An 11,604-nucleotide genomic window follows, 5' to 3' on the forward strand; every position below is an offset into this window, starting at 1 on the left:
TGAGCAGAGGTAAGGAGAAATCTCTCGAGAGCCCTGTGGGATCACACAGAGGCCTTGAGAGATCTCACCGGAAACTGGAGGCCACAGCCTCGGAAGCCTGGGAAGCAAGGCTTTAGCGCAGGCAGCAGCGGGGGGCAGGTGATGCACGGCACAAGGTCAACACCTTCCTGTTTTGCCTCAGGCGGTGAGGCAGGCTGGTCTGCCCCTGAGTGAGCAGGAGGGACCCCTGGCATTTTCCTGCCCACCCCCCACCCCCGGGCAAGGCTTAGCACCAGCAGTCTGCCTTACTATTTCCGTTTTCTCTCTCAGCTGCTGCTGTAGACTCTGGGCTTCTCCACCCGTGCCGGGAACGCCCTGAAGTTCTGCCTGACCTTCCTCAGGAAGCCTAATGGGTTTGGCTACAGTCTGCAGGAAGCACAAAGAAGAGGCTATAGAAATCCTTCGAAATTCCAGAGGGCATCATGCCCTGCAACCCAGCCACAGATGTCATGCACCCAGAGCAGTGTAGGAACCACACACTAGGCTCTGGGCTCTGGGGTTGGGTTCCCCCTTCCAGCCAGCTACTCTGTTTCCCGTTGCGATGGTGGCATGAAGGTTTGGTGGGTTGGGCACACAGAGGGCACCCAAGGGTTACAAGCCGTCCGCAAGGCTTAGGTTGTCCACACATGCCTTCAACCCTTAAGGGTTTCCCTGGAAAGGTCCTTCTGTACCTTCTCCACTGCTCTAAAAATAGTGGGGCAGGGGGAGTGACGTAATAATGTTTCCATTGCCCTTAAAGAACAAGTGCCCCCATACAGTGCTGGGGCAAGTCAATTCCCCCCCCCCAAATAAAAGGGTTTTGCGGGGTTTGGGCACATTGTTGAACCAGAGAAAGGCGATTGCCTTTCTGATGCTCGTTGTGTTACAGCTGGGATGGGAACATCAGAAGAAGCGGCCTACTGGATTAGGCCAAGGGCTCATTCAGTCCAGCATCCTGCTCTCATGGTGGCCAACCAGATACCCCAGTGGGGGGCACCCAAGCACAAGAGCGATCCTCTTCCACTCCTGCAGTTTCCAACAACTGGCATTCAGAAGCATTGCTCCCTCTGACTGCGAAGGCAGAGCAGAGCCATCCTGGCCAGGAACCATGGAGAGCCTCCTCCTCCTCCATGAGTTTGTCCAACCCTCTTCTAAAGCCTTCTAGGTTGGTGGCCCTCCCTGCCTCCTGCAGGAGCGAGTTCCACAGTTTAATTCTGCACTGCGTGAAGAAGGACTTGCTTTTCTCTGTTCTGAATCTTCCAGCAGGCCTCTCCTTAGGTTCTTAAGTAATGTCTGGAGGGCACCATATGGGGCTGCCCCCAACCTCATCTCTTTCTTTCTCCCCAATATTCCTCCGACAAATGTGGGGAATTTTGGGACTCCTGTGACTCTCGACACCCAACCGCGGTGTTACTCCACAAGAAACCCATCAGGGATGGAGGGAGGGAAGATTTCTCACCAGCATCCCTTGTGACTTCAGAGGAGCCGCTGAACTTTCTTCCTTTGGTCTTCCGGGATCCTTCTTGTATCCTGCCTGTTGCTGCCTGAAAAGCCCTTTCAGCTGTCAGAAGGGCAGAAAACAGGCGCAGGGTTAACCTTATCCGGCAGGGATTCCCAAAAGCAGCTATGAAAAATTTGCCAATCTGAGTTAGATGGACTATTTGAGCTGTGCCATGGTATATTCCAAGTTTTCTGGCAACAGTTGGGGAAGCATCACAGAGCAACACATAAAGCAGAATGCTGTGTGGACGGTCTGATATAAACCCACCTCTGATGCACCATCATTGCATCAATAACATGTTGCAGAATACTTCCACCCACCCAAAAACAGAAGAGCCCCCCAAACAGTCACATTGATCATTTAGATTACATATTTTGGGCGCCTCTAGGCCGTCAGTGTTTTGCAGGAGCGAATTAAGCTCATGCTAAAACTGAGAGCCCATGTGGCATAGTGGTGAGTGTTTCAGGCTAGGGCCAGGGTTCAAATCCTGTCTCAGCCATGAAGCTCACTAGGTGTGACCTTGGGGCACCCACCCACTCTCAGCCTAACCAGCCTCACAGGGCTGCAATGGGTCTTAAATGAAGAGGTGGGCACAGCCACATACGCCACCCTGAGCTCCTTGGAAGAAAGATGGATATTAACATAATAAATGAATAAACTTTATGTATGCAATTTTAAAGCTGATTAAAAGTGTTCTGCTGCCCCTAGTACAACAAATCCACTCTGTGAAGAAGAAAAAACAGCAACAACAACACAGACTTCTTTGTGGTTTGGAATGTAACAGTGGAAACACATTAAAAAGTGAGAGGTGAACGGATTACAGGAACGTCTGTAATAAACGCCCCACAAGCGGCCCAGGACACAGGCTCATTTACACGTAACTGTCACACAAAGAAATCAGAATGAATGCTCAGTAAAGACCAGACAGAGTCTAGCTGCCTTGTACCCTTTTTGCAAACAAATCAGGATTAGTACAGGTGTATTTCTGGAGGAGCCCCCAAGTCAGACACACGGAGGGGATTCCTTCTGTTGGTGCAGGAAAAAAGTTTCCTCTGAGAAGTTTAACCTGCCAGGGACATTCTTGGCGCCTGTGCAATGTCATGTCACCCGGCCCCATGCCAGCTCAAACATTCATTTTGCTGCATGCACTTAAGCCAATGCGCGGGAGGGTAGAATTTCACACCACTTTGAACGCCCATCGGTTATATAATAAGAATATAATAATAATTATTTATTATTTATTATTTATACCCTGCCCAACTGGCTGGGTTTCCCCAGCCACTCTGAGCGGCTTCCAACAAAATATTAAAATAAAATATTCTATTAAACATTAAAAGCTTCCCTAAACAGGGCTGCTTTCTAAAAGTCTGGTAGTTGTTTTTCTCTTTGACATCTGGTGGGAGGGGGTTCCACAGGGCAGGTGCCACTACCGAGAAGGCCCTCTGCCTGGTTCTCTGTAACTTCGCATCCCGCAGTGAGGGAACCGCCAGAAGGCCCTCGGTGCTGGATCTCAGTGTCCGGGCAGAATGATGGGGGTGGAGACGCTCCTTCAGGTATACTGGACAAAGGCCGTTTAGGGCTTTAAAGGTCAGCACCAACACTTTGAATTGTGCTCGAAAACGTACTGAGGATGCCAGGCAGGCAAAGGCTGCTCTGGGTTCCACAACGAAAGCAAGTGTCATTCAAAATCATATATTTAGCCGAGGGTTGGGCTAGATGACCATTGGGGTCCCTTCCAACTCTACAATTCTACAACCCTAGGAATACAGCACCAAGTGGACTCATGCTCATACTTCAAAGCAGGAAGTGGTGGGCAGATGAGTCAACAGAAGCTCTTGAACACACAAACACACAACGCTCCCAGGATGACATTTCCTTCCTCCTTGGCTGCGGCCTGTTCTCTCCAAAGAGCCGTGAAGAACATGGTGAGTCAGGGAGGAAGAGGCAAAGGTGAGGAGGGGCGATGACAGAGGTAATTCTGTCACCTACCTGCTCGGTCACCAGCTGGTGCTGCCGTCTCAGGCTCTCCTGCTCTTCCTGGGGGCTCCTGGTGACTTTCGCTTCCGAGTCCTGACTCTGCCCCTGGGGGAGGAAACGGACCTGTGTGGGCAGAGAGGCCAGAGGATGGCAGAGCCCAGTTCTGGTTCCCGTCTCTTTTACGGATCTCGGCTTCTGGAAGTGGGAGGCGAAGCCTCGGGGTTTTCGGCAACCCAGCTGGGTGCTGTGCCAGCCACAGCAACTCTGCCAAGCCTCTCCTGCACCTGCCTTCCTAACGCCCTCAAGGACAATCGGGGGGGCGGGGGGCACACAGGCTAAAGGTGAAGGAAGAGAGACACAACTCAGCAGCTGGATGTCTGCCTTGCAAGCAGAAGGTCCCGGCTTCCGTCCCCGTGGGCATCTCCCAGTGGGGCTGCGAGAGACTTCTTCCTGAAGGCGAGGAAAACGCCACATGGCAGAGATTCCTAGCACTATGCATGGCATGGAGAGAGTGGGCAGAGGGAAGTTTCCCTCCCTCTCTCATAATACTGGAACTCATGAGCATCCAGTGAAGCTGAATGCTGGAAGATTCAAGATTGATTGGGGGGGGCAGCATTTCTTCACATGGGACACAGTTAAACTATGGAACTCCCTCCCACATGAGGCAGTGGTGGCCGCCAGCTTGGCTGTAAAGGAGGACTGGAGAAATTAATGGAGGAGAGGGCTATTGACGACTCATAGCAAAACATGGCGCTCCTTGCCCCCTTAACAGTTTGCTGCAGGCTAGCCTAAAGGATTTATGCAGTTCTATGACTAGGGACCCAGGTGGCGCTGTGGGTTAAACCACTGAGCCTAGGGCTTGCTGATCAGAAGGTCGGCGGTTCGAATCCCTGTGATGGGGTGAGCTTCCGTTGCTTGGTCCCAGCTCCTGCCAACCTAGCAGTTCGGAAGCACGTCAAAATGCAAGTAGATAAATAGGAACCGCTACAGCGAGAAGGTAAACGGCGTTTCCATGTGCTGCTCTGGTTTGCCAGAAGCGGCTTTGTCATGCTGGCCACATGACCTGGAATCTATACGCCGGCTCCCTCGGCCAATAATGCGAGATGAGCACGCAACCCCAGAGTCGGTCACGACTGGACCTTTACCTTTATGACTTAAAAGCAAGGGGAGCCTTTCCTTGGTCACATCCATGCCATACACGGAAAGCACACGGCTCCTCAAAGAATCCTGGGAACGGTATTTGTTTAGGGTGCTGGAAACTCTAGCGCTGTGGTGGGAAAACTACAGCTCCAAGGGCTCTGTGGGGGAAGCTGTCTGCTTCAAGGCATGGCCTGGCTGTGGCCAAAGAGCACGGAAAAGCTTCACCCGTTCAGATTTCAACAAGACAGGCTACGGCTAAAGGCGCTCTCAAAGAGACAGGGAAGTCTTTAGGGCCGGAGGGCTGCCTTCCCATCAGGGCAACTTTCCGGGGACCAAATGCCAGCAGTGGGCGGAAGCAAAATGGGTGGAGCAACAGATGCAAATTATGTGGGATGGAACACTGGGGCAGACAAGTCACAACAGTTCCTAGAGTGTCTACTAAGAGGGACTCACCTGGGGGAACACCTGACTAAGTTCCTGTTCCTCCAGATATGCAGATGAGATGGATTAGCTGGCAGACAAAAGCCCCTAGCCAGCAGCCATTCTCTCTCTTAGCCATTTCTCCTTCAACGGGAACACATCTCCAGAGAATCTCCAGTTAGGATGGTTCTCCCTCTTGGCCTGCTGCCAAGAGAGAGACCAGATGGAGCCTCACTTTACTGAGAAGACTCCAGATGTACATATTTGTAACTTTTCTACGTAAGCCTACCTTTCTGAGATTATGCTGTTAACTCAGGATGTCATGTGAGTAAACTCTGTCTTATTTTAATACTATTGTGTTGTGTATTTCTTTTAAGAGGGACAAAGGGGATTTGCCAGGAAGTATAATATTGAAGTATAATGTTGCAGAGGTTCTAGCACACCTAACGCTCATGCTTTGCTGCGCACAAAAGGGGAATGTCACTCTGCTGATATTGGAAGCTTGCTAACACAAGCTTGGATAGGATCTATCTAATAATATATCCTAATCCACATCCCTAACATTCCCATGGCGTGCTATGGTCCATGGGGTCTCGAAGAGTCGGACACGACTAAACGACTAAACAACAACAACATTCCCACAAATTATTCCTTTGCCCAGCTGGCACACTCAAGTACAAGGCAGGATCAGAGCTCCAGGACATATTTCCAGCCAAGCAAAAGCACTTCAGGACAGGGCGGTCCAATATGCAGCCTGAGGGCAGCATGCAGGCCTCGAGGCCTTTGGGGGGGGTGGCCCTTGGCAACATTTGACGCCTCCCCCAGCCCCAATGCTACCTTCCCAAAGCCTGGTAAGGAGGTGCTGGGCTTTGGGAAAGAGGTTTGATGTCTCTGGCAGAGAAAGAGCCTGCAGGTTCCATGTCAAAGCCTTCTTGAGGCCCACTTGGGATGAAAAGCTGGACCTCCCAGCTCCAAGAGGCTGTGAAGTAGGGCCAGGGGGAGGCCTGGCCTGCAGAGAGTCCTGGTGGCTAGATGGCAACCCCCCCCCCCCGGAAGTCTTCCTGCACAGAGGCAGATTCAGGAGAGCGCTACCCGTTCTGTCGCACTGGGTGCCAAGCCTCGGGGGCGCCGCAACTGGGATTTTGCATGGAGCGCAAGAGTTGTGTGTGTGTGTGTGTGTGTGCCAAATTTTGGAGTTGCACAGGGCACTGCTGACCCCCAAGGTCCGCCACTGCCTTGAAGTTCCCCACACCTGCAATAGCAAAAGGGAAGAAAAAGGCAACAGCCTTAGTGGGGGTGGGGGTGTCGGGGGGGTGTCGTCTCTCCAGCGGACCCACACCTTGGCAGAGAGGCCTGGGGCACTCATGTTCTGCAGCTCCTCCTCCCTGGTCTTTGCGGCTGCCGTCTGCTGCCGCTGCCGACCTCTCCTGTCCTGGGGGATGTGCTCCTGGCTGTCCAGCCGGCTGCCCACCTCTTCCTGCTTGGCTTGCAGAGCTGCTTCTAGCTCCAGGGTACGAGCCTGCAGGATGTCCTTCTCCCTCTGCAGGAGCCTCCAAGATTCCCTGCAAAGAACCAGAGGGGACAAGGCAGGCACACACTCGCTTTCTGACCTAGTGGTGACAGGGGCTTCCCTTGCTCTTGGTCCAGAAGCTGCAGTCAGTGCAGGATGCTGAAGGGCTACGGCTGACAGAGGGGAGGCCTGGCCAGCATATTCCCCCTGTGCTCAGAGATCTGCACTGCCTGCCAATTTGCTACCAGACCAAGTTCAAGGTGTTACGATTAGTGTATAAATCCTGAACAACTTGAGATCTCATTTCCCCATATCCCCAAATATAGCGCCCCCCCCCCCCGCATCTGACTGCTTCAATTGCTGGAACTGGTGTTTTTTACACATGCCACATACGGTAATATCCATTCTACAATTGTAAGAACTCTGTCTTTCGAACTCCCTGCCTATTGTAATTTTATCATTTTATTCTCTTTGTAAACTGCTTTGATGTTTCATTTTCACAATTGCGCTGTGTAATAAATAAACTTTAATAAATAAACAACTAATAACTAAATAGCAGCTACAAACCGCCACACGGCCGTTAAGCTCACTTCATGACCTTGAATCATTCTCTCTCAGTCTAAGCTACATTGAACTGAACTCAATCTCTGCCCCGTCCCTGCCTCTAGGCAGCAAAGAACTGCTTTGCCCCCTTGTGACAAAGTAATGTCCAAAAAAAACACTCTCCGAAAAGCAGAATATCAGGCCGCAGGATCTCTGCCATCTCCTAATATTTACTACTGCAGCAGGTCAACATATTGCTGTACACCAGAGCTTTCCAAACTGTGTGTCACGATATGTCATTGTGGTGGCTGCAGTGTGTAAGTGTGTTGCATGAATGCTCCCCGCAACTCCTCCCAGAGCTGGAAAGGGGGTAGTTTAACTTCCAGTTTGCTAATAAAACAGAATTACTGCCTCATGAAACGATGCATGTCCAAAAAGCGTGCCCCCAACAGTAAAAGTTTGGAAAGCTCTGCTGTAGCCTATATACACGTACTGATATGGGAACTACGTCTAAGAGAATGTGCTTCCACAGACTGTATTAAGAATGCGTCAAGGATGTTTGTGCAGGGAAAACTCAGCCTTGAGCCAAACTGATGGAAAGTAGACACCAAATTCTTCTTGCTAATTCAGGCACCCAGCTCTGATAATACAGGCACACTTTTCCTCTGGAACGTGGCTTAATTCCTGTGCATGTGCAAAGCTAAGGGGAGGGAATGCCTCTCTGAAAGTCTGTGTGGCTTACAGTCCTTTGGACTCCACTCCTGGAGCTGCTGTTGCTTTGCCCAAATAAAAGCCATCTTAAACATTGTGACTGGAGTGGTTAATTGGAGAAAAGCAGCAGCTCGGGGAAAAGGCCATCACAGCCATCTCCCAGCATTTCCTGCCAAGTAGTACCTGAGATTCGCACAGGTTTCCTGAAGAGCCTTCACCTCTTCCTCCAGCTTCCTCCTGTCCTCTTGACTCAGAGCGGCTCCCCTCCCTTCCGCCTCTTCCAGCAGCTGGCTCTGCTCATTCTCCAGCGCCCGGATGCGGCCCTCAAGGATCTGCTTCTCTGCTTCAGAGCGATGGAGCTTCTCCAGAGAGGCTTCCAGCCTCTGGCGGCTCTCGGCTGCTTCGGAAGAGAGCATTTTGCATGCCTGCGAGGGAGATTGCAAGGCCTTTGCTCTATTCGCTTGGCCCAGAGACCCTTCCAGGTCAAAGTGCACGGCCACTTGGTAAACTCAAGATCTTCCAGGTAGAATTGCTGATCTAGTGAACAGTTGGGCACAGGGCCAGATCGCCACCTAACCACAACTGTCCACCTAAGAAAATACTATTATTAGAATATAATACAATATAATATAATTTATATCCTAGCTTTTTCCCAGACAGGGACTTAAGATGCCAGATAAAATAGAAATAGATAAAAACAGAAAAACACAATAATTAAAAAAACAATTAAACACTAATTAGAATTAAAATTGTGTGTGAGTGTTTGTGTGTGATACCTATTAAAACAGGCATCCCCAAACTTCGGCCCTCCAGATGTTTCGGACTACAATTCCCATAATCCCAGACCACTGGTTCTGTTAGCTAGGGATCATGGGAGTTGTAGGCCAAAACATCTGGAGGGCCGCAGTTTGGGGATGCCTGTATTAAAACATGCAGATCATTACAGTAAAAACAGCATGGCACCTGTCCTTTCCTTTAAAACAGTCATTCCCCAAAGCCCTTTTTGGAACAAGAAAGTCTTCACTTGCGGGCAGCAAGGAGGGAGCCAGTCTGGCTTCCCTTGGCAGGGAGTTCCAAAGTTGCTTGAGAGCAGCTGCTGAGAAGGCCCTCTCCTGTGTCTCCACTGTGCGTACCTATGCAGAGCTGGTTCATATGTATATTTTTTTGATGTTGTTTTAAGCTGTTTTTGCTGTTGTGTGATATTGTGCGTTAATATTACTGCTGTGTTTTAACTCTTATAACCTGTCCTGGGACTTTAGGATGAAGGGCGGGTGATAAATTGTAGTTAATAATAATAATAATCTTTCAGGGATGGAGAACATTTTTCCGTGTGAGGCCCATATTCCTTTCCAGGGGAGGGCCTGCATGCCAACAGGGCGTGGGCCAGAGACAAAAGCAATTTAATATAATGTATTGCATTTCTATCCCACCTTTTTCTCCAGGAACTCAGCATAGCTGCCAAGTCTCCCGTTTTTCCCGGGAAATCCCCGTTTTTCCAGCTGTTCCTAGCTGAAAAAATGGATTTTTTTGTTTTTTCCCGGTTTATTCTGGCACGGTGGCCATTTTGGAACTGGGCAAAGCAGCATCAAAAGTCACTTCTGAGCATGCTCCGCCCAGTTCCAAAATGGCGGCAGCGCTACTTCCGGTCTGCTATTTCCGGCCCAGTCCCTTATTTCTCTGACAGCAACATGGCAGGTATGGAACTCAGAGTGATGTAGGTGTTTCATGGATCCCACCCAGAGCTGGAGAAATGGGCCAGAATGGGGGAACTCACCTGTCTGGTGGATTCCAGCTCCTCCTCCATGAGAACCTTCTCCTTGTCCTGGTGGTTGACTTGGGTCTTGGCACAGACGAGCTCTGAATGGAGGGCTGAGACTTGGTCGTTGGAGCCTTCCTGCTGTTTCCGCGCACGTTCCAGCTCCAAGGTGAGATGTTGGACCTCCTGGTGGAGAGCTACCTTCTCCTGCAAGACAGTCGCTATGGTTGTTATGGTAATGACTTGCTGCTCACTCTTCTTCATCAAAATGAAAGCAAAGCGGCTGGCAGGATTAAACGCTAATGCTCAACACACGACTGCAGTACTCAAAGCAGCACAGGTAACTATGCTGCCCCATCAGATGGCAGCAAACCAAGGGCACTAGGAACATGAGAGCGTAAGTTTGTGTCCAGGTCAAGGGAAGCCACGGTGCCACTCTGCCCTGCCTTGGTCAGACCCCACCTGGAGGCTTATGTCTAGTTTTGGGCATCTCAGTTTGAGGAGGATATTGACAAGCTGGAACATCTGCAGAGGAGTGCGACCAAGAGAATCAAGGGTCTGGGCACCAAAACTTAGAAGGAGCAGTTGAGGGGGTCGGGTACGTTTAGCCTGGCAAAGAGGAGACTGAGAGGAGATATATCTCAAGGGCTGTTCCATGGAAGAGGGAGCAAGCTTGTTTTCTCCTGCTCTGGAGGGTAGGACTCAAACCAACGGATTCAAGTTACAAGAAAGGAGATTCTGACTAAACATCAGTGGAATGGACTCCCTTGGCAGGTTGTGGACTCTCCTTCATTGGAAGTTTTTAAAGCAGAGGTTGGATGGCCATCTGCCTGAATGCTTTATTTGAGATTCCTGCATTGCAGGGGGTTGGACTAGATGACCCTCCAAACTCTATGACTGTAATAAGAAGGAGGTGCCAAAGCCCCTGGATTAGCGCAGTTCATAAAAAAACTTTTATTTTTTTAAAAAATGCCTGCTCCAAAGGTCTTATCTTACAACACTAGGGATTATTTGGCTATATTTAAAATTTCATGCATATCAGTTAATATCTTGATCCTCCTCCATTAAAATAGCTGTTTACTTGGTCATTTTCCTATGTCGTGAAGGCTGAAATTTCAGTTCAGTGGAGCAGGGTCAAGATATTAACTGATATGCATGAAATTTCAGGTATAGCTATATAATCCCTAGTGTAGTAAGATAAGACCTTTGGAGCAGGCTTTTTTTTAAAAAAGCTTTTTATGAACCGCCGTACCCCGGATTCCAAAATGCAAATACTTTACAGACTCCCGATCAAGCAGATTGCTCACTTGGCCTCTGTCCCCTCTGGGGTCAGGCTAGTCTGCTCTGCCCGCTTCTCCCTGGACACCCACCTCTCCCCAGACCCAGAACTGTAGCTAGGTGATCTTGCGACCCTGGCAGAACCATCCAGAATGCGCCCCCTAGCCACGGACAAATTAGCTCTTCTTTCCGCCTCTCCTCCAACTCCCTCCCTTCCACCCATTCAATTCACCCTCTATTTAAAACCATTTCTTATGAGGCAATAATCAATATTTATATTTAGGGACATATTTTTAGCCAATTTTGTGGGGGGGCCCCATCTCCTGCGCCCCTGGCAGGGGCCCACCTCAACACCCCCTAGCTACGGCCCTGCCCAGACCCCATACCTGGAGGACTCTCTCCCAGTCAGAAACAGCAGATGCCAACTTCAGGCTGAGCTCCCTCACTTTCTCCTCCAGCCGATCCTTCTCCTGTCAGGCAAACCAGCACATTTCCCCCTCAAAATGTCATTCAAACATATTTCGTCGGAGTGAAGAGTGCATGGACCGGCAGTTCCCCAACTTTCGGGGGCCACCTTGGTTCCATAAACTCATTTCCAGCGCCCCTCTGCCCCACCCTCTGGCTTAACGCAGAGGTTCCCAGAGTGGACAGTAAAGGTAAAGGACCCCTGGACGGTTAAGTCCAGTCAAAGGCGACTATGGGGTGTGGTGCTCATCTAGCTTTCAGGCCGAGGGAGTCAGCGTTTGTCCA

General features: G+C 50.2%; 1 protein-coding gene across 8 annotated transcripts in view; it reads right to left on the reverse strand.

The window, feature by feature from the left end:
* Nucleotides 1-11,604, reverse strand: part of LOC118084218 (trichohyalin-like) — a 28,246-nt gene that overhangs the window by 4,796 nt on the left and 11,846 nt on the right. For 6 of the 8 annotated variants that reach the window (XM_060279006.1, XM_060279008.1, XM_060279007.1 and 3 more), the window contains exons 9-15: nt 11,241-11,324; nt 9,595-9,783; nt 8,004-8,245; nt 6,396-6,618; nt 3,509-3,601; nt 1,478-1,579; nt 289-405 (exon numbers count right to left, since the gene is read on the reverse strand). In XM_060279006.1, coding sequence (XP_060134989.1) covers nt 289-405; nt 1,478-1,579; nt 3,509-3,601; nt 6,396-6,618; nt 8,004-8,245; nt 9,595-9,783; nt 11,241-11,324 — 1,050 coding nt within the window. The remainder of the gene's footprint in view (nt 1-288; nt 406-1,477; nt 1,580-3,508; nt 3,602-6,395; nt 6,619-8,003; nt 8,246-9,594; nt 9,784-11,240; nt 11,325-11,604) is intronic. The other 2 variants (XM_060279009.1, XM_060279010.1) reach the window with 2 other exon arrangements.

Source organism: Zootoca vivipara, chromosome 9, assembly GCF_963506605.1.
Source record: "Zootoca vivipara chromosome 9, rZooViv1.1, whole genome shotgun sequence".
Lineage (NCBI taxonomy): Eukaryota > Metazoa > Chordata > Lepidosauria > Squamata > Lacertidae > Zootoca > Zootoca vivipara.